This window comes from Solanum stenotomum, chromosome 8, assembly GCF_019186545.1.
Source record: "Solanum stenotomum isolate F172 chromosome 8, ASM1918654v1, whole genome shotgun sequence".
Classification (NCBI taxonomy): Eukaryota; Viridiplantae; Streptophyta; class Magnoliopsida; order Solanales; family Solanaceae; genus Solanum; species Solanum stenotomum.
In genome coordinates, this window is record NC_064289.1 from 56385143 (window position 1) to 56412632 (window position 27490).

General features: G+C 33.4%; 1 protein-coding gene, 1 long non-coding RNA gene and 1 pseudogene across 2 annotated transcripts in view; 2 read left to right on the forward strand and 1 right to left on the reverse strand.

Moving 5' to 3' along the window:
- The first annotated feature begins 635 nt into the window (after nucleotides 1–635).
- On the forward strand, nucleotides 636–3909 carry LOC125872873 (60S ribosomal protein L14-1-like). The gene is made up of 5 exons (XM_049553668.1): nucleotides 636–751; nucleotides 882–983; nucleotides 2968–3097; nucleotides 3231–3343; nucleotides 3683–3909. The coding sequence occupies exons 1-5, from the start codon at nucleotides 749–751 to the stop codon at nucleotides 3737–3739; spliced, it is 405 nt and encodes a 134-aa protein (XP_049409625.1). The 5' UTR covers nucleotides 636–748; the 3' UTR covers nucleotides 3740–3909.
- Nucleotides 3910–4818: 909 nt separating this feature from the next.
- The window catches only part of LOC125872879 (uncharacterized), a 41224-nt gene continuing 18552 nt past the window's right edge, over nucleotides 4819–27490 (forward strand). Inside the window, exons 1-2 of the long non-coding RNA XR_007447173.1 lie at nucleotides 4819–4911; nucleotides 5169–5213. This is a non-coding gene — a long non-coding RNA (uncharacterized LOC125872879). The remainder of the gene's footprint in view (nucleotides 4912–5168; nucleotides 5214–27490) is intronic.
- LOC125872855 (receptor-like protein Cf-9 homolog) lies at nucleotides 5752–8014 on the reverse strand (annotated as a pseudogene).

Consider the following 27490-nt stretch of genomic DNA (forward strand, 5'->3'; position numbering starts at 1 on the left):
ACAGCCTCTCAATTCAATTTTATGTGTTTGTATATCTGCATAAAATTTGAATTTTTATACAATTGAATAGAAATAAAACATTTGTATATCAATTCTCTCTCGCTTTATACAACACAAATTATGCATTGTAATTTGTATAATCTATGTTTGTATAAAGCGAGAAAGAGAGAAAGACAAAAGAGAACTGGGTAGGGAAACATCTATATTTGTATAATTATAAGTGTATAAGACGAAAATATATGTATTAGTATTTATATATACAATTTTCTCTCGCTTTATACAAACACAAACACATTTTATACATTTATGTTTGTATAAAAGCAAGAGAGGCAAGGGAGAGACTGGCGAGAGTGGCGCGCGAGAAGCCTAGGGAGAGAGACGAATGACAACTGTCTGCTACTCCAATTAAATCAAATTATGGTTATAATATTTAATTTGAATTAATAATTTGCTATTATATACAATTTTTCTTATTTTTTATAGTCGTGAGTTATGACTTAAATAATGATCCCAAAATTGATCATCTATACTCTTCGCCCCCTCTCCCCCCCGCCCCCGAACATCAACCCAACAATCCAACCCATCTACATTGTAATCATAAATTTTGGGCCTAATCATACTATAGTGGCCCATTACCCGAAGCAACAAAAACCCTAGCACTATAATCCCCTCATTGTAAACCCTAACACAATCCTCTCTTTCATCTCACTCTTTTTCACAGCTTCACAGCTCCTTCAGATCAGTAAAAATGGTGAGTTTTTGTGAATTTTCAGTTTTCTGATTCTCTAATTCACCTGTTTTCACTGTTATGTATGTTCGGTACTACGATTTTTTGTTTTTTGAAATTTGAAAAAAAAATTGTATTTGATTTTGTTGTTCAGCCGTTCAAGAGGTTCGTGGAGATCGGAAGAGTTGCACTCGTTAACTACGGGAAAGACTATGGGAGGCTCGTCGTCATCGTTGACGTTATCGACCAAAACAGGGTAATTTTTTTATATATATTAATTTTTTTAGTTAAAGTGCTTGATTTTAGCAGAGTATTTCCATTTGAGTTTACTTTTGATCTTGTTAGAGAACTAGTGTAGTATAATCGGTGATTTAGAGCACATTAGGTAGCATTTTATTTTAGATTTCACCAAAAAATTATTTTGCAGTCTAAGTTGTTGAGCTTCTGCAAGAGAAGTGTGTATTTGAGGCTTTGAGCTGTTTCATGATGTTCAAAATCAGTTGTTATTCCATTTTCATTTATAAGTCTTAAAAAATGTAAAAAAAACCGAGCTTTATGCAGAAATCTAAAAAAGCTGATTTTTTTAATGAAGTAATGTATTTCATTAAAAAAAGCAGCAAACAGATGCAGAATTGCATAATAGACAAACTAGTACTAGATAGCTGACAAAGTCAAGAAATTGTTAAGTGCTAAATTCAGGGGTTAAATTAACCCAACTGAACAGCATAAGTAAACATTAGCTTGAAGGGAGTGGTTTGGAGTTGAGATCCCATCAAAATTTTGGAAACTGAGTTGTCAAACTCTAAAGTAAATGCCACCTTAGTTTTGTAGAACATCTAATTCTATCTTTTAGTAGTGATGAGGATGTTGCTTGATTTGAGTGGAATGGATACATAGGATTCATATGGCTAACTCAAACTAGTTTGGATTTAGGTGTAGTGGGTCGATTAATTTTAGCATGGATGCAACTTTTATGTTTTGAAAATGCTGGTCACATATTTCAGGGGAAGTTGGGTTTTCATAATTTTGGCAACCAATGTGCTGGGTTTTCATTTACTTTCCATCTGTTTATAGATGTTATCTGTAAGTCCAATGGTTGAATAGAGTGGAATGCATAAAGAGGATGCATATATTACATACCCACTAGATTGGGATGCAACTTTTATATTTTGGAAATGCTTGTCACATATTTTAAGGAAAGCTGGGTTTTCATTTTATTTTTTACTTCCCATCTGTTTATAGATGCTATCAGTAAGTCCTATGGATGAGTAGAGTGGAATGCATATAGTATATCCCCACTAGATTGGGATTTGGGCGGACATAGGTTGGTTGCTTGGTCTTAGCACAAATGCAACTTTTACGGTCTGGAACTGCCAGTCACATCTTTTAGAAGAAAGATTGGATCTCTATAACTTTGCCTATTTTCTTCGTGAAGGATCTGTGTATGGCCTATGATGGAACATTATATATGCCTACATTGTCTGATCTTATTAACTTGATTGAGCAATATTGTCTGAGGCTTGTATATGGATCCAAGAAGAGTAATTTGTGACTAAGAAATTAGCAGTTCCAGACCATTTGTTTTGAATATCTGTCTTTGTTGCCAAGGCAGTTATAGCGCAGGCTTGTTGAATGAAGTTCTGTTGATTTAAAGTGAGCCTTATTATTGTTTTAGTAGGTCTGTTTTGCTGTTACAATCTGGTACTAATACCATAGGGGTAATCATGTTTCTGACTACTATGTTCTTTTCGGATTGAGATGTTGATAGCCTGGGAGTGGAAGACTTCACCTTTCAAATAAATAATGTACGAAAATGGGGAACCTTTGCCTTTACATAGTTGTAGAACTCCTGATTGCTGGGTCCAGTGATTATATTGGTTTTTGTGTTAATCTAAGAGAAATTTTGGTACACGGGGCACAGTTCTAGAAGGGTGATGTCCAATGTGTAAACAGCTTGGTTCACTTGTGTCCTAAACTAGTATTCTGGTGAAAATTTTCATATCACTTAAGCACATCTTTTTTTCTCAAGGAACCACTCAGATACTTCCTGCCTTTTTTCTATTTTTACATGTTATTTCATGCTTGCTCAATCTCATGGTTACTTAGATCTGTTGAGTTTACTTTTAATTTGGACAGATGGTAGGCGGTGCTTAATTGATAGACAAGTTTTAACTTTGGAAAATGACGAAATTCTGAATTTTATGTGTCCTAATAATTTTGCAATCTCTTTAAATTCATAGGCTCTTGTTGATGCTCCTGACATGGTGAGGAGCCAGATGAACTTCAAGAGGCTTTCACTCACAGATATCAAGATCGACATCAAGAGAATACCAAAGAAGAAGACCCTGATTGCTGCTATGGAGGCTTCTGGTAAGTGTGACTACATATTCTCTTATAGACAATTTGGAGTAGATAGTACTTAAGCAGCTCTTTTTATATCTTATTTGTAAGAAATGCTTGTAAGATTGACTTAACTCTCATTTGCTTTATGATGTCCTCCCAGATGTGAAGACCAAGTGGGAGTCCAGTTCCTGGGGAAGGAAGTTGATCGTGCAGAAAAGGAGGGCTTCACTCAACGATTTTGATAGGTTTAAGCTCATGTTGGCAAAGATCAAGGTGCGATTGCATTTGTATTTGAGTTAAACTTCTTTCAATTCTCAGTTCATTTAACCCACTCATCAATTCACTTTATGCGGGTTTACTTGAAAAAGCTAAAAGAATAGGTTTCCACTACAACATAACCAATATAATCTCACAAGTTAATGTGTATGCCAACCTTCCCCCCCCATACCTTGTCAAGGTAGAGTGATGCCATGCTTGTGTTAGATTGCATTACGTTCCAATTATAACCTTTGTGTGTCCAGAAACTCACTATATTTAGTTTTAAATTGCTTTATCGTTTTACTGATGTGGTGGTTATGTATTGATCTGATTCGTTTGTGTTTGACGTTGCAGAGGGCAGGTGTGGTGAGACAGGAGCTTGCCAAGCTTAAAAAGGAGGTTGCAGCTTAAGAACTTTTCAAGTAGTGAAACATTGATTCAAAGCAATTTTGGAAGTTGTATTTTTACTTTGGGAATATATTTACCTGACCCGTTTTTTTTTGTGTCTTTCCATTTTTGCTTGTTTTAGACGTGTTGGGAAATTGTTTTTCTGATCTATGAACGGTGAACTGTTTGTTTCAGAGAATGCTTGCGCAGTTATTTCATATTGTCTACATGCACCCTTGCAGCCACAGATCATCTCCTCTTTATTTTTGAAGTTAAATGTTGATAAATCGTATTCACAGCCTTGCTAAAGCAAGGCAGTACCCTTTTTTTGAAGTTCAATGTCAATATATCGTATTCACAGCCTTGCTTACTATTCACTTGAAGTAAAGTGTCTTGTTTTGATAAAGTAATGAATGCTAGTTTTAGAAAACATTATTCATTAGAGTTGAAAAAGAAATTATTAAACATGAATTTACTTTTTTAGGGGTTGTTTGGTTGTTGGTTAGAGTTAAGTAGGTATTAGTACTCGGTTACTAGTTATGTTGGAATTATTTATATAGTACATAAATTTCCTTGCTATTTAAATTTAGTTATGTGGGATTTTTAATTACTAATCAAACCATTGCATATGGTGTATCGAATTTTATAGGTAGCCAAATAATGTTACCAAATATAGTACAAATTATATATGAGAGAAGTAACGAGAACCATCTTAAATTTCTGAACTATTGATAGTCTTACAACACTCTTTACCTCCTTAACTAATTGAAACTTGAATATGATTTTGCAACATGAGTGAAATATACTCTAAATTTTTGCCAAGATTAAAATATACCTTTAAATTCTCGCTACGTTTATGAGTGTTTTTAACACTTCTTTTGACTTTTTATTAAGAGTCACTTATTTCTACAAGAGTTTGAAATCACTTATTATGTCACGTGACTAATTATTTAAATTTAGTTAATCACATAAAAAAATATACAGTAGAAGTGTACTTTGTGGCTTTATAGTTTATACTAATATAATAACCTAAACTTTTGGGGTTTTGGAAAAAAATATAATCTTCCTTGTAGCTTCCATTCTTCTGTCCCAGTTATCAGACCAAGAATCCCATTTTCTCATAATCTTAATCTGTTCTATTGGTGTTGTTGGTTCAATCAAAATGAACATCTTTTCTAAGAAACCCAATGCAAAAGGTTCAATTTTTAACTTCTTTATTTCATCAAAACTCTACTTTTTGAAGAACCCCTTTTCTTTGTTTACCTTATAATATATATATATATATATATATATTCTAAAGTGACTGATTTGGGATCATCTTGAGGTAGGGTAAAGGTCTGTGCACACCTATGATTGTTGGAAACTTTACACAAAAATTGAGTTTTTTATGATTCTTGATGTTTGAGTATTCATAAAATTGAGCTAAAGTTATGATCTTTTTTGTTTTTGACAGAGCTGCTTTGGGAGAGTAGAAGAGAACTGACTCATGCCACCAGAGGTAAAACTATTGTACACTTTTTGCCTTACATAAACTTGATATATTGTCAAAATTCATAATATTACATTTCAAAGTTAAGAAAAAGCTTACTTATAAAGCTAAAAAGAAACTAAAAATCAAATCCAACATCATAAGCTGCAGGAAGAACCAAATCCATTACGCCAACGTCTTCTTATTCTTGGCATTTGAAAGTCTGAAAAATAAGATAGGGAGTCGAACAATTGTAAATTATGTTACAATCATATAGCTATAACCGAATTATGCATTAGTTTTTCACTGTTAACCCATCCATAATAAGATCACTGATTACTAGCTTAAAACATCAGCTAAGGATAATCCTTTTTCAAATCTTCAGTTTCTTGAAGTTGTTGGAAAGAAAATTATGCTTCGTATCGAGCATTTATTAGTTGTTGTTTATAACATAAAAGCATTAAACCTAGCATATTAGTAGTAGAATAATCTAAAAGAGATTAGTGTTGAGCTTAGCTTGAATACCTGAAGTTCTAAAATCAAATCCTTTGCTTTGTTGGTAACTTGTCTAGAAGCGATTATTTCTTCTTCTGTAATTCCTTTGACCTCGCTGCCTCTTTCTCCTTCGCATGTTAATTTTGTGTTCCATTTCTTCAATGATTCTTGCAAGCCATTTCGGATTTCCAGTTGAGATCATGAAATACATTATGGATAGTCCAATACATAGTCCACTGCCATATCCCATCAGAGCAGCTTTCCAAAAATCATTGAGAAATTCAGAATTGCTTTCTTGATCGTCTAATGCAGACGTCGTATAGTTTGTCTCTGACACACGATCATTGCCACAACCTTTTGAAACTGGGTATCCACGTAATCCATCATTACCTTCATATGAATTGTTCTCAAAGGTAAGAAATTGAGGCCCTTGAGGGATGCATCCTTGGAGATAATTGTGAGAGAGATTTAAGAATTCAAGAGTTGTAAGAGAAGCAAGTTGTTGTGGTATCTCTCCCGAAAGCTGGTTAAACGAAAGGTCTAATGATTCCACTACAGATAAACTTCCAAGTGATGGTGGTATATGACCTTGCAATCCATTATGAGATAAATTCAGTACCCGAATCGCAATGAGATCTCCCAGAACACAAGGAATATGTCCTTCAAATTTGTTGTTTGAAAGATCGATAACAGTGTACAAAGGCAAAATTTTCACAACTTCAAGCTTCAATCCCTTTGTTACAACAATTGCCGAGTCTTGGTAATATACATATCCTTCACTTGGTGGCTTCATTGTTTGATCGATTGTCCTCATGCCTTTCAAATGTTGAAACAGACTTTCTGGTAAGTCTTTGGTGAAGGCATTGTGAGAGAGATCTATTATTCTAAGATCTAGGGAAACATGATTTTAGCCCCCGAAGATCTTATGGGTCCATGCAATTTGTTTGATCTCAAGTTTAAAACTCTCAGCTCCGGCAAGGTTCCCAACCACATGGGGAATGTGTCATTGAGGTGATTATCTCCTAAATTAAGCACTTGCAACTCTTTGCAATTGGCTAAAGATTGGGGGATTTCCCCCTCTAGTTCATTGCCATGTAAGTTGATGCTTCTAAGTGAACTTCCAATGCGAAAATTCGTTGGAAGAGTCCCAGAAAGTTTGTTGTTATGCATATCAATAACCCGGAGGCCACTAATACTGCCAATACATTGTGGAATTTCTCCCTTTAGATTGTTTCTGCCCAAATCGAGTATTTGTAGTGATGTTAAATTGGAGATAGATGAAGGGATCTCTCCACTGAGATTATTATATGACATCGTCAAAACCTGGAGGCCACTGATATTACCAAACATTGCGGAAATTTTCCCTTCAAGTTGTTTCTCATCATATGCAAGATTTCCAGTGATGTCAAATTGCACACAGATGAAGGAATTTCCTCAGTGAGATTGTTATCATTGAGAAACAGAGTTTCCAAATTTCTCAAATTGCCAAAGGAAGCAGGAATAGAACCATTAAGAGAATTAATACGCAAATCTAGGCCAATAAGAGACCTTAGGTTACCTATTTCTGGAGGAATTAAGCCAGAGAGCTGATTTCTATTAAGAATCAAATAAGATAAGCTGTTCAAATTCCCCAATGAAGCAGGAATAGAACCAGTAAGAGAGTTGTCGTGCAAACGTAGATCGGTTAGAGTCCTTAGGTAACCTATTTCTTCAGGAATAGAGCCAGAAAGGTGATTTTGATGAAGAAGCAAATAAGACAAGTTGTTCAAATTCCCCAATGAATCAGGAATAGAATCATTGAGAGAATTTGTACCCAAAGATAGCTTAGTAAGAGACTTTAGGTAACCTATTTCTCCTGGAATGGGGCCATTTAAATGGTTTACAGATATGCGGAGGGTCTGAAGCTTGGCTAGTGATCCGATTTGTGGTGGGATTGTTCCTGAAATCTGATAGACGTTCAAGTTAAGAAAGATAAGATTAGCGAGATAACCAATCTCAGGTGGAATGGTGCCAGAGATATTGTTCATGCTAAGATCAAGATTCTCAAGAAAAGGGAGAGATGAAAATGGAAAAGCATAGAGTGTGGCACTGACACTAGAATTTGTAATATTCAACGTGTTTACCTTACCATTAAAGCATTTAACTCCATACCAGTCCCTGCATGCATTAGAACTTGGTGTCCATGAAGCCAATAAGGAATTATTCTGGTTCTTGAAAGTTGCTTTCCATTTCAAGAGTGCAGTTGCTTCCTCAGTTGAAGCAAAAGTAACTGTTAAGAGGTATAAAGAAGTGAAAAACTGAAGTGAAGAGAATATTTTGCTGGGAACCATCATCATAGTTTGAGTTTATATTGTACAGGTATGTTGTTGTATAGGATTTTATATTGTACATAAGTTATCATTAAACACCAATGGGAAACAGCGTTTTCTCCAAATGTTGCTAATTCTCTCTCTCATTCACTCTTTGTTTGTTCATATTTTATCATTCTCAAGTTAAATTTTGGATTGTTTTCCACATCAAATTTAGACAAGGACTTAACCAAAGTGGCCAAATAGTATTGTTATTAGACATTGATAATGACCCCTCTGTCTTAGTATATGATACATAAATGTTTGGTTCTCAATTCTCATTTTTAAGTAGTGGCCCTGACTCATATACATCAATTCTCATTATTGGACCAATACATTTCTAATATGATTAGTGAGAATTCATGTAGCCGTTTTTCTTTTTCACGTGGTCGCTCAATTTTCTTTGTTTTGTGATAGAAAAATCACTCAAATACTATTGTCATTACATATGTATAAAGCCACTCAACCAATTCCAAATTCAATACATATCTCAACTCTAGGTTCCTATTATTGATGAGAACTTACGTTGCGATGATCCGTAATGTCTTCTCTCCAAATGTTGCAAATTTGGCTGCTGTCTTTTTCCCTCTCTTATTCACACTGTCTGTACATATTTTATCAGAGAAAATGCTATCATTCTCAAGTCAAATTTGGGTTGTTCTGTTTTTGTCTTTTTGTTTTTTGTTTTTATTCATGTGTTACACATCTACATTTTTTTCAAGTTAACAAAACTGTCATACAGAAAATTAATTCCCTCGAAAAGAAAACAAGCTTAAAAAGAAGTATAGTTTCATTTTTATTTTGAAATGCATAATGAATACATATTACCTTTCTAATTGTATTTTCATATTGTGTACGTGCACACTTTCAGCCACAATTCGTCTTCTCCTCTTTTCTTTTGAAGTTCAATATCGAGATATCGTATTCACAGCTCAGCTAAAGCGAGGCAGCACTATTGGCTTGAAGTAATGTGTCTTGTTTTGATAAAGTTATGAATGTCAGTTTAGCCCAATATGACTAATGTATTGCTATGTGGTGATTTGTATTTAAGAAAATATTATACGTTTCAGTATAATTTGTGGAGTTGGAAAAGAATAAAAAAACATTATACATGAATTAATTATTTTAGGGGTTGTTTTGTTGTTGGTTAGAGTTTTGTAGGTATAAGTTTCCCACCCGGCAATAGGATTTTATGCATACTCAAGACTCAAACCCATTTTCTGCATACCCAAGACTCGAACACAAAACCTCATATTCAATCACCAAACAATTTAATGGATGAATAATTATCTCCTATTCAATCACCAAACAACCCCTTAATGCGAATATATTATATATTATCTTTTTTCCAATTGATGGTTTGTCTACCTAAAATCAAATATTGAATTGTTTTATGCGAGTTTTACACTTGGATTAATTCTTTTTATACACAAACTAAAAGGATCCCTAGTTGTTTTAGTAGATTAACAACTGTAATTATTTATATATTAAATCATATATATATATATAACAGAACCCTAAGCTCGCCTACATGGCGCCACCACAAACTAGGATTCCCTTTTAATTTATTTTATTTCCAAAACTAGCATTTCCCTTTCATGAAAAGTTGTGACTTTTATGAAGAGTTGCCACTTTTATGAAAGGTTGTAACCTTTTTGAAGGGTTGTAACTTTTTCAAAGAGTTGTAACCTTTCCGAAAAGTTGTGACTTTTATGAAAGGTTGTGACCTTTTCGAAGGGTTGTAACTTTTCCAAAGAGTTGTAACCTTTCCGATAAGACACAATAATCATTTGTTCGCACTACCTTTTGTTGTCTATAAATCATGAAAAGTTGTGACTTTTATGAAGTGTTGCAACTTTTATGAAAAGTTGTGCCCCTTTATGAAAGGTTGTAACCTTTCCGAAGGGTTGTAACTTTTCCAAAGAGTTGTAACCTTTTTGAAAAGTTGTGACTTTTATGAAAAGTTGTGACTTTCGTCCTTTTAATGTTTTTCTTTTTTTTTCCTTCTCATTCGGCTCTTCTAAATATTTTGGTGTGAGTTATGAGTATTTTCGCCAAACTTAATTTGAAGAATATTGTAGACATTGAAATTTTGCGGACTCTACAAGACGTGTTCAATTCAAATTGAGACTCTAGAAGGTGTGTTCAGTTTCAATTAGAATTCTTGGAGGCTACTCAACCCTAAACCCTCGTTTATGCCTATTAAAGGATACTAAATTCCCTTAAAAGGCATCTCAAAATATCTCACAAACTCTTGGGTAATCTAAACGATCAAAATCTTGAATATTCCGCAAATTGATGGAGTATTCATATAGAGGTCAAATCTAAATAATCCTAGTTCGAGAAATACGCCACTAAGACCCTCGAATCATGGATAAATCTTAGGAGAGTAGAATCAATGGAGGAACAGAATTGTACCAGCATTATTTATCAATAAAGTTATGTTTTTTCAGATTTTATTTATGTGGTTGATTTATTTTCCATATGTTTAAAATTTGTTGCAAACAAATTGGCACGCCCAGTGGGACCAAATGTGCCCTTCATCTCTTTTCTTTGAAATTAAATTTGAAATTTTGAAGCTGCTAAGGTGGAAGAATGAGTACTTCAAGCCTCGTCTTTGAGTTTCATGGAGTCTACACTCCGACAAGCCTTGAAGCAGTGGGCATTTGTAGACATTGGAATTTTGCGGACTCTACAAGACGTGTTCAATTCGAATTGGAATTCTAGAAGGTGTGTTTAATTTCAATTAGAATTCTTGGAGGCTACTCAACCCTAAACCCTAGTTTATGCCTATATAAAGGGTACTAAATTCCCTTAAAAGGCATCTCAAAAGATCCCATAAACTCTTGGGTATTTTTAAAGATCAAAATCTCGAATATTCCACAAAAGTTTTGGAATATTCATATGGAGGTCATATCTAAATCATCATAGTTCGAGAAATACGCCACTAACGGCCCTCGAATCATGGATAAATCTTAGGAGAGTAGAATCAAGGGAGGAACATAATTGTATCCACAATCTTTATCATTAAAGTTATGTTTCTTCTTATTTTATTGAGATTGCAATTTATTTTCTGTCACTTTAAAATTTGTTGCAAACAAATATAAAACAAAACCGACTCTAAATAAAAGTAATAACTTAAACTACAAAAGATATGTCTATACATAGATTTGTTGTCCTTCGTGTCCCAAGTCATTGCTGAGCGTTTGAGTTATTTAGGTTAGACTCACTTTTAATTTTTTAATGTTCGAGAATATTTCTTTAACATGAGTCTAGAATCCAACGTCTTTATCTACTTGTACTTTCATAATGCAACAATTATACATACATAGAATCCAACATTTTTATCTACTTGTACTTTCATAATGCAACAATTATACATACATATTTCTGAACAAGTCGTACAGTTGCATTGATGAAGCATCTGTTGACACCCAATTTTGGACATCCACAATATAGATTAATCATCGAGTTTCTTCAATTTTAAACGTTTTAAAATAATTAGTTTTACAATTAAATCAAATTAAAATATAGTTTGCAAGACTTTTAAATAGTTTGTCACTTTTCATAAATTTTAGATGGTGTATATGTTTTACATAATTATGTATATGATTAGTATATTTTATGATTATTCGAAAATCGTCAAAAAATAATAATTATATTTTAAATATTAGGGATGGTTATAGTTTTGAGTTAATAAGTTTTATGAAATTCAAAATACTTTCAAGTTTTTTTTTAAAGTAATTTTATCACTTTTTAATAATAAGTATGTGTAATTTGCAAATACGCTATGTTATAAATATTTAAAAATTATCACAAAAGATTTTACATTTTAGTTAAATATTTTATCAATTTGCTTTAAGTTATAGCTATAATTTTGAGTTAATTAGTTTTGTAATTGAATTAATTAGTTTATAATTAAGTTAATTATTTTTTATCTTGTTAAGATTAAGAAGCTCGTTAGTTAACTGTATTAATTCATCTTGTTTAATTGCTAGTTGAACTTATTCTAATCAATATATTCGACTACATTTAGCTATGATCTAGATTCATATGGCCAAGTTTAATTCTAGCTTATTCAATTTTAAAGGACCAAAATTTTGGGCCATTTCTAATTTCTAGCAGCCCACCAACTGCCAAACCCATTTTCCTTTTGTATTCCAACTTTAAGCCGACCCAAACCAGGCCCAATTCCCCGACCCGGCCCAATTTCGATCAGCAAAATAAACCCAGCAATTCCTTGCTCCTATTTCACACTAGCAGCAGCAGCAACAGAACCGACAACAGCAACAGTACCAAATGACCCCTGCGTCCCCTTTCTTCTTCACTAACACGTGAACGCGCCTCAAGTCTAAAAATGTCCTCAACAGCTGCACGCAGCAGTCCAAAAGGTCAAAGCGGCAGCAGCTGGAGCGGCGGAATCCACGGGAAAAAGCAAGTCTGCCCTCACCAAATTGTTCCAGTCCTGACAGCCACGTCCAATCGATCTTGTGGCTACGAGATGGCGCCACGTCAAGGGCAAGGGCGGTGGGTTTGATCGAAACCATCCACGCTGCTACCACGATTCAGATTTCGTGGGATTTGGATGAAATCTCATACCCACAACGGATTTGTCTCGACTATTGGGAGCAAGAACTTTGAATTCGGGGTGAAGGAGAATCCCGATTTTACCCCAAGCTTCTCCGAAAATTCACCCGCCTCTTCCAAATCGTGAGTTCTAATTTCCCATCTATATATAACCCCTCTTTAGTCATTGTTAGGGGGGAGATTTTTTCGGGCAAAAATACAAAGAATAGGTTTAAGCGAAAATAGCGGATATACTCGAAATAATTTTCGGGATAGAGAACTGGCTCAGATTTCTGTTTAAGTTCCTTGTTCGGTGTTCGTGTTCGAGTTTCGGCGTGGTAAAAGTTGTCGTTCTGCTCGTAGCTGTCCTCAGTTGCTGCTTATAAAGAGGTATACAACTCCCAACTCTCTCATTTATTTAGGTTCCAGTAGATGTCTGAGATTTGGGTTGTGTTATGTATCGGTACGATTCGATTGTTTGTGCATAAATAATGAGAGGTTGATTCCTTTTTTGTTGTTGTTCTCGTTTGTTTCTCGACTTCATTGTTGTTCAAAATGCTTCTTTAATCTTAGTTTTTCTCTTAAATCTGTATCATTGCTTGTTGTTCGACATCATACCCTTCACTCCTTCACCTCAAGTTGAACGAATGGTCTCGATGTCAATATTCCAAATCATGTGTTGTATCTGTGGTCTGTCACTGTTTTGAGTTCTTTTGTTGTATCTGTATGGCTCGCTTTGATTTTCTTACTCAATTGATTGATGAGCTCATCTCAAAATGTAAGACATTTAAGTATTGGGGTCTTAATAGTATTAGGAGCGACTGGTGATTTTGAATCTCCCGAAATGGCGAGCATTTGACTTCGATATTTCCCTTCAGTACGTCGTTAGGAGTTTGGTATCCCATTCATGACTTATTTGATTTCGAATGGTATGAAATGAACACTCTTATGATCTCTTTGGCTTCATCCTTGTGTTATTCTTTATTTCGACTTCCATGCTTTTGTTCGAAAGTCTATTTGGTTTGAATTTCTAATTGATCATCGTGTTATTGATTTCATTGTCTTAGTTAAATGTATAAATTTGGTTTATAGCTTTGTAAACCTGGTTTTCATATTGTTTCGAATCATATGATCGTCTTGTTGTAATTAGTATGCCTAATATGTCTGCAAGTATGAGATGTTCTCTTTCTAATTTGTCATTGTTAGTATAATTGCGTTTTCATTCCGATGGTTTGGCTTCCTCTGTTTATGAGACCACTTTGTTGCCTTACTGCTTGAGTGACATGTTAAAGCTGCTTCCATGCTTTCCTTTACTCATTGTTTTGATGCAAAATTTGCAATTGAGTTTTAAATATAAGATTTTGCTAATGATTCAGATTTTCATTGACTATTTGTGCTTGCATCAAGTCCAACGATACCATTTCTAATTAAATAAAAAATGCATCTGTCCGTGTGTTTGGTATTTAGTTATGTATTTTTTTTTACTTAAAATTGGTTTGAGTGTTTTGTTCAAATCAGATTGGTTAGTTATGGTTCAGCTGCTCTCACTTAAAATATATATATATATATTTCTTGAGTGGTATATTAAAAGGGTTAAGTAGGTAGCATTTCACGTGCTCATTTAATTTTATCTTATTTTATTATTGTTTTTCTTGGCTTTATATGATATACCTTTTAGATAATATTTAGGAGTTACTTATTATGCATTAATCGTTTTTTTTTTAACTCGTCACATTATTCCATCTAATTAATGCATATCAATGATAATTATAGGAATTCTTGTTGACTCTCCATTATTTGATTTTGCCTTATAGAATCGCTATAACTTTTGGTAATTAAGTTATGATCACTGTAGTGTTAAACTTGCTAAGGCACTTGTTGCTTAGTCTTATTGGTATAAAATATAGTAATTACTATTATTTGATAGCACTTTCTATGTGTACTCAAGAATTCGATCTTAATTGTTTAATATTTGTTCGTTGCCCGTATTCTCAACGAATTCATTTAATTAATGTCAATTTGAGGGTATATGCATGAAAAATGGAAAATGGACCGAGGTCAAACCATAATTTGCTCACAATTTGCATGTCATATGTGCGCATTGTTGCCCGGTTTATATTCTAATTTCGACTTCTTTGTTAGAATAACACCTGTGGTATATTTTTTTTTATTTTTTTATTTTATTTTATTATTTATTTATTTTTTTATTTATTTATTTTCTGATCCCGTGCTAATATGATTTTATTTGTCTTTGTATGTGAAATTTGTCCGAGTTCACTATGAACTCATCATTCCCTTGCATTTTCCGTTGGGCCATGGAGGCCCAATTCTCTTGTATTCGAGTCAATCAACCATAAAAGTCGACGAACAGGTCCCAAATTCGAAAGAAGCAACAGATCGAGAAATTGAATGATTGGGCTTAAAGAGGCCTTCTTCTTTAAAAAAAATAAAATAAAATTGTATTTTGTAACTTTGGGCCTAAGCCTTCATTATTTTATTTATTAATTATTTTGTTAGAATTTAGGACAGGTACGAAGGTGGCAAGAATTGGGCCAAAGGCCCAAAATGAGATTAGGCCCAAGTACTGGCCCAGGCGGACAGAAAACCAGACTTGGGCCCCACTCTATACTTTATTACTTCATATTTGGTTATCTGTCAATATGTGTTATTAGTTTTTAAGGTCACCACAATTCAATTCCCCGAAAGATAGCCATTCTGAACTAATTTTCTAAAAATTTGACTAAATACGCCCGCTTCCTATAATATTAAAATATAATCTATCAAAATGTTTAACTTAGATAGTATCCCAATATTCACCCCTTTCCCGTTTTGAAATAAGTTTCAACTGTAAAATAGCCTAATTTTGCAATTCGATCTAAGTTAAGTCATTTTAGCCAAATAAATTAGTTGTCGGATAACCGCATTAGCGGATATTCTAGGTGCCTTAAAAACCTTCCTAGAATATTAATAGGAACCTCGAACCCCCTTAATAGTTTTCAATAGATTTACTGTTTTAATCTTTTGAAAACAATAGTTTTCTTGATTTTTCTTAAAAAATTAAGTGGCGACTCTTAAACCAGTCTAAAATATTTTCCTAAATAAAACAGCATCTAGAAGGGCCTTTAGAGCAGCAGTTTATTGAAGAATGAATTTCTAAAAGGGTCAAAAATGTTATTTTGTTATTGTTTCAAATTTATTTTTTTTCCTTCTATAAATTTTGTTAGAGTAACAAAGTAACAATAACGAAAAGTGGTGAACTTTTGACCTCAGACAAGTAGATTGTCTTTAAAAAAATTATTTATGTTGTTGTGGTGTACATTTTTAATAGTCTTAACTTATTTATAACTAATATTGATTATCGAAAACTTTCACAGTTTTTTCACAGGGAGTTATTCTAACCAATTATCAGATTCTATATTTTACATGTACAAAAAAATAGAAAAATTGATGTTTAATCGCTACATTAGAACATAACAAGACAATTATATCAGCAAACATATATTATTAAATTATGTAAAAGATAAAAATAATTAGATATCAAGATACTTTTAATCATTAATTGTATATTTACAATTCTTAAGATATGTGATAATGTCAAATCATTTATTTCTGTTGAAATGTTCTAATAACGTACTAAAATTTACTTTTTTGTTTTTCCTATATCAGTTGATTATTGGAAAGGTTATTCAAAAGCTTCAAAAGATTATATATGCCCGCGCGAAACGCGGATAAATTACCTAGTCTTATATAACTAAAATATCGATAAAAAATTTACGATGTATATAAGTAAGCACACCTAATAATTTTCTTTTAAGAACACACCTAATACGACATTTGACTTGCAAATTCGAAATTGACATAATGTATAAGTTATGAGAAATTTTTCATATATTATTTTATTTAGGATAGAAAATAAAATAATTATATAAAATAATACAATATTTTTTTCATAATAATTTCTGCAATGCATAATTCTAACCGGGGGGGGGGGGTGATATGATATTTACCGAATTACTATACCATATCAAAATTTTTGATACTATCGTTTTGCTATTATGATATATATTTTAAATATTTTTGGTATATAGTATGATATTTGGTATTTAAAAATAACATACCGAAATATCGAATTATTATAGTTACGTAAATAACACATATAACCTAACAAATATGCAACCTAGTATTAGTTTAAACTAAATGTTTAGAAGTTGGAACTTTGACTACTCTATTTTGATCGAAATGTAATTGTTTAACAAAAGGAATTGTTTGTACTTTCTTTTGAATACACATTTCTACCTATGTAAAATCAAGACTTTTTTTTTGTTGAATTGTCAAAGTCATCATATTCTATTATACGAGTACTAGGTAAATTGCCCGCGCTTTGCGCGGTGGTGAACTACATCAATAATCTACTTCTGAACATTTGATAATATAAGTGTTTTCGAGTGGGTACAATCCTACGGTAAATTGTCAAGAATATTTTATCCAAAGATGAAATGAAATATTTTTTTAATCTTAAACCAAAAAGATTTGATTCTAACTGTTTATGCATTTTGTTATTAATTCTTCATTTTACTGTAGTTATTCATCACCAAAGTCTTTAGAAAAGATATGTAATTATTTAATTTTCTATATTTGTATTTTCAAAAAGTGGTACAAACATTTTATTCATCAATTGCGAGAGTTTTTCTCCTATTCAAAGCCTCTAAATATTATACATCTTATATAATTAGTTGTGTACTTTATAAGTTAATTAAAATTTAAAAACACACGAGTTCAATGAAATAATGTATGTCCCTCAAATAATTTGGATTAAATGATGTCTTGGCAAGTCCCTTATTCAAAATCATGTGCAGTCGATGACATTACTTTGATAGCCAAAAGGCATATTTTGTTGTTTATGTTTCGATCAATATGGTTAAAACTTTATTTTTTTTGTGACTTTTAATCTAATGTTTATAAGGAGATAATTATTTCTTTAATATTTGATTAATATGGATTCATCCTACTTTGAGGGGTAATTCATTGACTCCAATCCAACATTTGAACCCCAAACTTTTGATTAAGGTTGAGTACAATAGTTACCAACCCACTACATTCCTTTATTTTTTGGATGTCACTAATCGATTGAATGCCTCTATAAGATAGATAGAAAGTTGAATAACTAAACTCCAAGGTAGTGTGGAATCACAATAACTTCTGAACACACAAAAGTCCTTTCTTGGACATCCCATGGATCTTTTAACCACTGAAAACTCTATAAAGATCAAAGTCATTTATTTTACAAGTTTAAGAATTCTAATCTACCTGACGCCAATAGTCTAATGATTACATCAAACTCTTGATTAACCTATCTTTACTTCAACTTAATGATCAAAAGCATAAACATAAACAACAAAGTTTAAAACATGTACTAAAAAACAACAATTAATAACATAAGCATAAATTAATGACTGTAAAAAAATACCAGGATCTGTAACAATAGAATGAAACAGAAATGAAAAAATCGAGCCTACTGAATGCACATTGTTCTCTTAAGGAAATTATTCCCTTATAGTACCTGAGGTTTAAAGGAATAGATCCTCTCAGGATAAAATGATTCTATACACCAGTGTATTGATACAAAAACAATGGTGTCAGTGAGCCATTCAACATGAGCAAAGTACATGAATATTTAATTGTGCAGAAGAAGATGAAGTTCAGAATTTTCGCAGTTTTAATGTCACGACCCAGGGGTACACCCTAGATGTAACATGGCGTACTTGACCCCGAAGGGATCTCATACAAGCCACTTAGCAGATCATAACATAAGATAATAGAAAAGTACGGAAATTTTAAAACCTTATCCATACAATCGAAGTCTTTATAAAAACAAAGCGAATGTCTTACTACCCTTTGTCTCAAACCATCTATTACAACTTTGAATAAATCTTGGGACATAGCCCATACAATAGTCTCAAAAGATAAAGAAAGACATAAAAGGAAATGGTGGCTTTATCCTCGATGCTATGAGGACTCACCAAGTCTTCAACTCCTTGCTCCTTAGAAACCTATCCTCAAGAATGGAACTCAATTCACTGGACCCTACATTTGATGAGAATGTAGGCAAGAGTATGCGTTAGTACAAAATACTAAATATGATAGCTAGCATAACATCATAAGAGCATAACATAAAGGTTAGTCAACATAAGACATAATCCATAAGCATAAGAGATACTTCATGAAACATAAACTATAAGCATAAGAGACAATAACATAATCACAAGCATAATATCCAACGTAGACATAATGTAAGCATTAGTCATCGTAAAGCATAATCCATGTACATAGTCAAGTCTTATAATTTCATATCATAAGAGAACCATTTCATAAGTAGCTTCAAGTTATACTTGTGCAATGCATGGATAAGACCCCATAATCACATCCACACTAAGTATCACTTAGGCCATCATACATATTATATATATCTCCTATTCAATCACCAAACAACCCCTTAATGCGAATATATTATATATTATCTTTTTTCCAATTGATGGCTTGTCTACCTAAAATCAAATATTGAATTGTTTTATACGAGTTTTACACTTGGATTAATTCTTTTTATACACAAACTAATAGGACCCCTAGTTGGTTTAGTAAATTAACAACTATAATTATTTATATATTAAATCGTATATATATATATATATATATATATATATATATAAAAGAGAACCCTAAGCTCGCCTACGTGGCGCCACTAGGATTCCCTTTTAATTTATTTTATTTCCAAAACTTGCCTTCCCCTTTCATGAAAAGTTGTGACTTTTATGAAAAAATGTGACTTTTCCAAAGAGTTGTAACCTTTCCGAAGGGTTGTAACTTTTCCAAAGAGTTGTAATCTTTCCAATAAGACACAATAATCAATTTTTCGCACTACCTTTTGTTGTCTATAAATCATGAAAAATTGTGACTTTTATGAAGAGTTGCCACTTTTATGAAATGTTGTAACCTTTCTGAAGGGTTGCAACTTTTTCAAAGAGTTGTAACCTTTCCGAAAAGTTGTGACTTTTATGAAAGGTTGTGACCTTTTCGAAGGGTTGTAACTTTTCCAAAGAGTTGTAACCTTTCCGATAAGACACAATAATCATTTGTTCGTACTACCTTTTGTTGTCTATAAATCATGAAAAATTGTGACTTTTATGAAGAGTTGCAACTTTTATGAAAAGTTGTGCCCCTTTATGAAAGGTTGTAACCTTTCCGAAGGGTTGTAACTTTTCCAAAAAGTTGTAACCTTTTCGAAAAGTAGCGACTTTCGTCCTTTTACTGTTCTTCTTTTTTTTTCCTTCTCATTCGGCTCATCTAAATATTTTGGTGTGAGTTATGACTATTTTCACCAAAACTTAATTTGAAGAATATGAAACAAAACCGACTCTAAATAAAAGTAATAACTTAAACTACAAAAGATATGTCTATACATAGATTTGTTGTCCTTCATGTGCCAAGTCATTGCTGAGCATTTGAGTTATCTAGGTTAGACTCATTTTTAATTTTTTAATGTTCGAGAATATTTTTTTAACATGAGTCTAGAATCCAACATCTTTATCTACTTGTACTTTCATAATGCAACAATTATACACACATAGAATCCAACATTTTTATCTACTTGTACTTTCATAATGCAACAATTATACATACATATTTCTGAACAAGTCGTAAAGTTGCATTGATGAAGCATCTAGAAGGGCCTTTAGAGCAACAATTTATTGAAGAATTGATTTCTAAAAGGGTCAAAAATATTATTTTGTTGTTGTTTAAAATTTATATTTTTCCTTCTATAAATTTTGTTAGAGTAACAAAGTAACAATAACGAAAAGTGGTGAACGTTTGTGTAACACCCCGGAAATTCTATGACTTAAGTTAGAGCCTCACCTTATGAATAATGACTTAAAAATAGTCAAAATGATGTTTATAAACCTAAACTAATGTAATTGACTTGGTTTGGAAGAGTAAAAGTCTAAACGTCAAGAAACGACCACGACGTCCGGAAACTAGAGAAGAATGTGTTCTAGTGTGTCCTTAGGTTTTGGGCAGGTTTGGGAGTGTCGTATAATGGTATAATTTTGTAAAAAGGTTTAAATTAGGTAAGTTATGTTCATAGGGTCAAAATGTCTGGGTACGACCCCCCCAAGGACCCCCCTAGGGGTCTTTGAGGAGGACCCCCCTAGGGGTCCTTGAGGAGGACCCAAACATGGACCCAAAAGCTGTCAAAACTGCAGCAAACGACGAGACCAAGACTCACGGCCCGTAGACTGGTCGACGGACCGTAAGTCATGGACATGAGCCCATACTTAGTCGTGGGAGACTTGACCCCCCCAAAAGGGAGCCTCAGTACCAAACGACGGATGACTAGCACAGTCCGTAACTCCACCTACGGTCCGTAGGTGGAGGGTCGTAAGTCCTGGCAGTTTTAAGTTTTTAGTTTTTAGTTTAGGGGTCTTAGTTTTAGTTAGTTATTTAATTAAGGGTTAAGAAGGGTGGTTAGTTAACTAATTACCATTCTAAGCCTAACTATAAGACCCTAACCCTATACTTTAACTCACACAACTAAACTCACAAGTCAAACTCATTCTTTCTCAAAACTCTCTCAACTAAGAACCCTATTGAAGAAGAAGACCAAGGTTCATCTAGGGCAACAATGTTTCAATTTTTCCCCATCAGTTCTCAAGGAATTAACTAAGGTATGGTTGCTTATCACTCTTGGGATTCCTTCCCCCAAGAGGCCCCTTCAAGATGAATTTCAATATCTCCAATTTCTAGGATTTCAATCCAAAAACGTGGGTCTTCTTTCTAAAGTAAAATTGATGTTATAAACTGACTTTGATTGATGTTATATGAACAATTATGAATGAATTTATGTTGTATTTGTGGTTTGTTGAAGAATTCCCCATGAGACCCATGTTTTTCCTTATTTTCCTAATTCTAACCCTAGTTTGTGTTGGATATTGATTGAAGGCTATGAATTGAAGGTGATGTTATATAATTCATGTTTGTATGATGATTCTATCCTAGGTTATGTATAATTTCTATGAAATTAGGGTTGAGTCTTTGAATGAAGCCTTGAAGGCTATGAAGGGAATATGTCAATTGATTATATTGATGTTGATGATGTTATTACTTCATGAATTACCTTGTATTATGTATTGGTTATGAACTGATTGGTGATTGAAGTATGAATGTCCTAGGAAGGGCAAGAAGGTATAAAAGTTGGTTCTTCTTTGAACTCAAATATGGAAAGTGAATTACTTAGATTGTAATGTTGCTATACCTAATGTGTTGTTGTTGTATTGATGACCTAGTTTCCTCATCCTTAACCCTCTACACTTGAATTAGCTATGAAATATGTATGTATGTTATGGTATGATTGCTATATGATTGAAAGGTAGTTCTCATGATTATAGTGTAATGTGAAGTGAAAGGGTTACTCACTTATGAGCTATTATGGTAAGATGTTTTCATAAAAGTCTAGTAAAGGCTAATGTGAACTTATGTGATAACTAAAGATGATTACAAAAGGGAATTAGATGCTTAGCACCGAAAGGGCATGTAAATGAGATGGGGGTCTCACGTTTAGTATGTCCGGCTCCCCACATGGGTTTCCTCACGTTTAGCAAGTCCGAATTACCCACGATATGTGTTATCTCATGAGATGGAAATTCCCACGTTTAGTAAGTTAGGATTTCTAGAAGCAATCTCCTTGACCCTTAACTATGTGCCCACATAGGACTCTAGCTTAGTGGATCCACCTAGATAACTATGTACGAAAGGTTACACCTTAGGCAAGTGTTAACCCTCTCTTTTCAGTGTCGGAGTAGAATACCAGATTCCATGTAGCTCTCATGGTCTATGTCGGTTATGGCAATATCTCCCTAATGTAAAGCTAAATGAAGGTATGAAAGGTGTGAACTCTTACTAGGGCTTTCTTAAGGGTTTCTTCATTGTGTAAGGGAGGGTATGGGATTTCTCTTGCACATTGCACTTGTGGGATCCTAAGAGATGGTTGTAGTAGTGTTCACTTATGATTATGATGATTATGACTTATGTATGTTGAAGCTATGTTACGTATGATCATTATGAATATGGTATTATGTATGTATGCATGAAGTAGGTTGTTTAATGTGATACTTGGCTTTGAATAGGGTTATTTCTTGCATTGCACTAGTATTACTTGGGTTGTCTACGTGTTGGGATGATATTATGCTGGTTTGTACTATGATGCTTACTTTGTGTGCATATTGGATTTACTTGGTAAAAAACATGTTTTGACTAAAATGACCCTTTTATGCAAGTTTCAATGGTTTTTATGCATAGTAGCCATACTTAGTACGTGTGTTGTACTAACCCATTTTGTCTCCTTTCTCCCCAAACATTTAGGTTTGTATTCAAGCTTACTTCTCAAGACACTTGGAGTTGCTTCCCCAAGTTGGTGAGTCCTCAAGTCCGAGGACAAGACCCTATGATCTAGCTTCTATGTTTAGTTCTTTGCTTATGTTGAAAGACAATGTTGTACTTTCCTATTTCTAGACTTCTTATTGATGTAAGGGCTAAGTCCCATTTTCGATACTTCTATGTCTAGATGGTACATTGTGACGAAGTTAGATTCTATTTTCATATATGAAGTGAAGTTGAACTTCCAAAGTAAAAGTTTTAAATTTTCCGTGTTTTATTCTATGATGCATGCTAAGGGCTTGTATAAGACCTCTTAGAGGTTGAATATGCCGGTAACGACTAGGGGGTGCTCTAGGGTCGTTACAGTTTGACCTCAGACAAGTAGATTGTCTCTAAAAAAATTATTTATGTTGTTGTGGTGTACATTTTTTAACAGTTTAGCTTATTTATAACTAATATTGATTATCGAAAACTTTCACATAATTTTTTTTTCACAGGGAGTTTTCTAACCAATTATCAAATTCTATATTTTTCATGTACAAAAAAATAGAAAAAGTGATGTTTAATCGCTACATTAGAACATCACTCAATTTTAACAAGACAATTATATCACCAAACATAAATTATTAAATTATGTAAAAGATAAAAATAATTAGATATCAAGATATTTTTAATCAATAATTATATTGTAGACAATAAAATTCGCGTCGAGAAAACAATAATCAAGAACAGAAAATTATGCAACAATCGTTTTATTGATTTAAGTGCGAGTGTTACAATCTCTATTATTCCTCTGAATTCGCCTTTTCAAATATAATTCAAGGGCTCTTGAGCTTGATCTTGAACTTGAGATTTATCTCGATCTTGATTTCTTTCTTGATCTTGATCTTAAACTTGGACTTGGACTTGATTTTGAACTTTATCTTGATCTTAAACTTGAACTTAAACTTTATCTTGATCTTGACTTCTAGTTGAATCCAAGGGCTTCGAGCTTGATCTTGAATCCGGCGGTCTTGATCTCGATCGTTCTTGATCTTTATCGTTCTTGATCTTGATCGTTCTTGAGACTTGAATGCTTGAACTCTTGAACTCTTGAACTTGTAGAGAAATCTGCAGCTTTTGATCCACGAGCTTTCTCTAGCTTCTTGTTAAGATTCTTGGTCTTCTATTATGAATTATGAGGACCCCTATTTATAGTTTTAAAATAGAGGAGTTGTGTTTAGAAGAGGACTCCCCTCGGTCAATCAGATTTGAGTGACATGGCATATGGGCTTTATGGAGCGGGCTTTAATTAAATTCATATTTATTGAATTTAAATAATTAACTCAATTATATTAATCCATAATATTTATTTGGACTAATATATTAATGAATTTAATATAATTCCAATCATTTTATAAATTTATATTTAATAAATTTTAAATGATTACATATATATTTACAATTCTTAAGATATGTGATAATGTCAAATCATTTATTTATGTTGAAATGTTCTTAAAACCTACCAAAATTTACTCTTTTTTTTTTCTTCTTATATCAGTCGATTATTGGAAAAGTTATTCAAAAGCTTCAAAAGATTATTTATGCCCGCGCGAAGCGCGGGTAAATTACTTAGCCTTATATAAGTAAAATATCGATAAAAAAATTTACAATGTATATAAGTCAGCCATAATTCTAACCGGGGGGGGGGGGGGGGGGGGNGGTGATATGATATTTACCGAATTACTATACCATATCAAATTTTTTGATACTGTCGTTTTGGTATTATGATATATATTTTAAATATTTTTGGTATATGATATGATATTTGGTATTTAAAAATAACATACCGAAATATCGAATTATTATAATTACGTAAATAACACATATAACCTAACAAATATGCAACCTAGTATTAGTTTAAACTAAATGTTTAGAAGTTGAAACTTTGACTACTCTATTTTGATCGAAATGTAATTGTTTAACAAAAGGAGTTGTTTGTACTCCCTTTTGAATACACATTTCTACCTATGTAAAATCAAGACTTTTTTTTTTTGTTGAATTGTCGAAGTCATCATATTCTATTATACGAGTACTAGGTAAATTGCCCGAGCTTCGCGCGGTGGTGAACTACATCAATAATATACTTCTGAACATTTGATAATATAAATGTTTTCGAGTGGGTACAACCCTACGATAAATTGTCAAGAATATTTTATCCAAAGATGAAATGAAATATTTTTTTAATCTTAGAACCAAAAAGATTTGATTCTAAGTGTTTATGCATTTTGTTATTAATTCTTCATTTTACTGTAGTTATTCATCACCAAAGTCTTTAGAAAAGATATGTAATTATTTCATTGTCTATATTTGTATTTTCAAAAAGGGGTACAAACATTTTATTCATCAATTGCGAGAGTTTTTCTCCTATTCAAAGCCTCTAAATACAGAATCTAAATATTATACATCTTATATAATTAGTTGTGTACTTTATAAGTTGATTAAAATTTAAAAACACATGAGTTCAATGAAATAACGTATGTCCCTCAAATAATTTGGATTAAATAATATCTTGGCAAGTCCCTTATTCAAAATCATCCGCAGTCGATGACACTACTTTGATAGCCAAAAGGCATATTTTGTTGTTTATGTTTCGATCAATATGGTTAAAACTTTATTTTTTTTTGCGACTTTTAATCTAATGTTTATAAGGAGATAATTATTTCTTTAATATTTGATTAATATGCATTCATCCTACTTTGAGGGGTAATTCATTGACTCCAATCCAACATTTGAAACCCAAATTTTTGATTAAGGTTAAGTACAATACTTACAACATGTCATTCAAACTCTTAAGAGCGTTATGCTCATCGAGGGTATGGAGTTCTTGAGTTCCGTGTTTCTTCACCAAGTGACTCATTATCCACTATTAAAGAAGAAGGTTGAAACCCTGAAAGTAACGATGCCCTTCCTTGCATTTTCCCAAAGCACGGTACATGTCGGAAAGGATGACAGGTGCGATAGGATAATACTTTACTTGCCCTTGGTTTAGATGCCCGTGGAACAGAGTGTGCGCAATCATTATCACTCGGGTGTTGATACTGAGGCTCGGGCCGTGTGGGAAAACCATGGTGCCCAATAGTGCGACGACGAATGACAAAGGTCTGATCCCATCCCATTCTCTGTAAGTGACCCTGAACTCTTGGTTGTAATTCGCGTAAAAGCTTGCGTTCCCGAATCTAACATAGAGATCCATAAAAGAAACGCTATAACCTTCAGCCCAGAAGGCGTACTCCTTTCTTAATCCGAGCCAATTTGTAATATCCTCGAGGGTAGGTTTGTTAGGGATTAAGATGTTTTCCCGTTTTCTCACTCTTCCTTCAAGCCTTGTACCGACTGTGTCTATTCCATCCTGAATTTTCTCAATTGTCGGGGTGATTTCCATGGTTTCAAATCGAAACACCAGTTTCTCGTTGTCCCAATAACCTGTGAGGACTTTAATCAGTTCGGGCCACCAAACCATGTTGATGAGTTCTGTTAAGGCTCCTATATATTTGTTGATGGCCCTTTTGTGAACCATAGTAAGGTCGTTGTACCACATCTTGAGTATAACCGGGGCTTCCACTATCATGTCAAATTTGGGGAATCGATCCATACCTACAAAACAAAGCACGGTAAAGATTTCCTCCCCCAAATAAGAAACAATCAAGTTTTGTCACGCCCCGAGCCTACACCCTGGGCGGGATCGGCACTCGGAGACCATTTCTAGCCCCAAGCGAACCCTTGGCCTGGCTTTCTTAACTCAGTGGAACTTAACTCAACAACATAACTCCATGTAAAGAAAGGTTATAAACAACCAACTGATAAAAACTAGCCAAAAAGGCAACTCGAGTCTCAAAATAGAATATTTACATATATATACACAAAAGAGAGACTCAACTAACTGACTGACTGACTGTCTGTCTATGAAGCCTCTAAAGTACTGAGATGGATGTTGGGATAGACCCCACAACATCCTAATAAAACAAAACTAATAATACAAAACAACTGAGTCCTCCGGAAAGCAAGGAGGCTCACCACTGACTCTGAACTGCTCGGCTGGATCAACAACGTGCATGATGCTGATCCGGGGTACCTGTATCTGCATCGTCATAAGATGCAGGCCAACTGGCATCAGTACATGGAATGTACGAGTATGTGAGCTGGAAACTAAGCAACAAAGGCTAGAAGGAGATCTGGTAGAAACTGAATAGATTACCTGGCTCAACTCAACTCAACTTGACTGACTTCTTTCAATATAAGACAATTTAAAACAAGTGCGATATAAAGAAAGACTGCTTAAAACATACTACAAACTCTGTATGTGTATAAAGACACAATAAGCCTGAGATGTGTATAGAAATACAATGAACTGATGTATATAAAAATACAATAATGTATGTGTATGAAAATACAATAACTGCTGTGGGAGTTTCTCTAACCGACAACTAT

What these genes read in the sequence shown, in the direction of transcription:
- LOC125872873 (XM_049553668.1), top strand. An exon ending in TGCTGCTATGGAGGCTTCTG is followed by an intron (nt 3,098 to 3,230) that starts GTAAGTGTGACT and finishes ATGTCCTCCCAG; the next exon opens with ATGTGAAGACCAAGTGGGAG. An exon ending in TCATGTTGGCAAAGATCAAG is followed by an intron (nt 3,344 to 3,682) that starts GTGCGATTGCAT and finishes TTGACGTTGCAG; the next exon opens with AGGGCAGGTGTGGTGAGACA.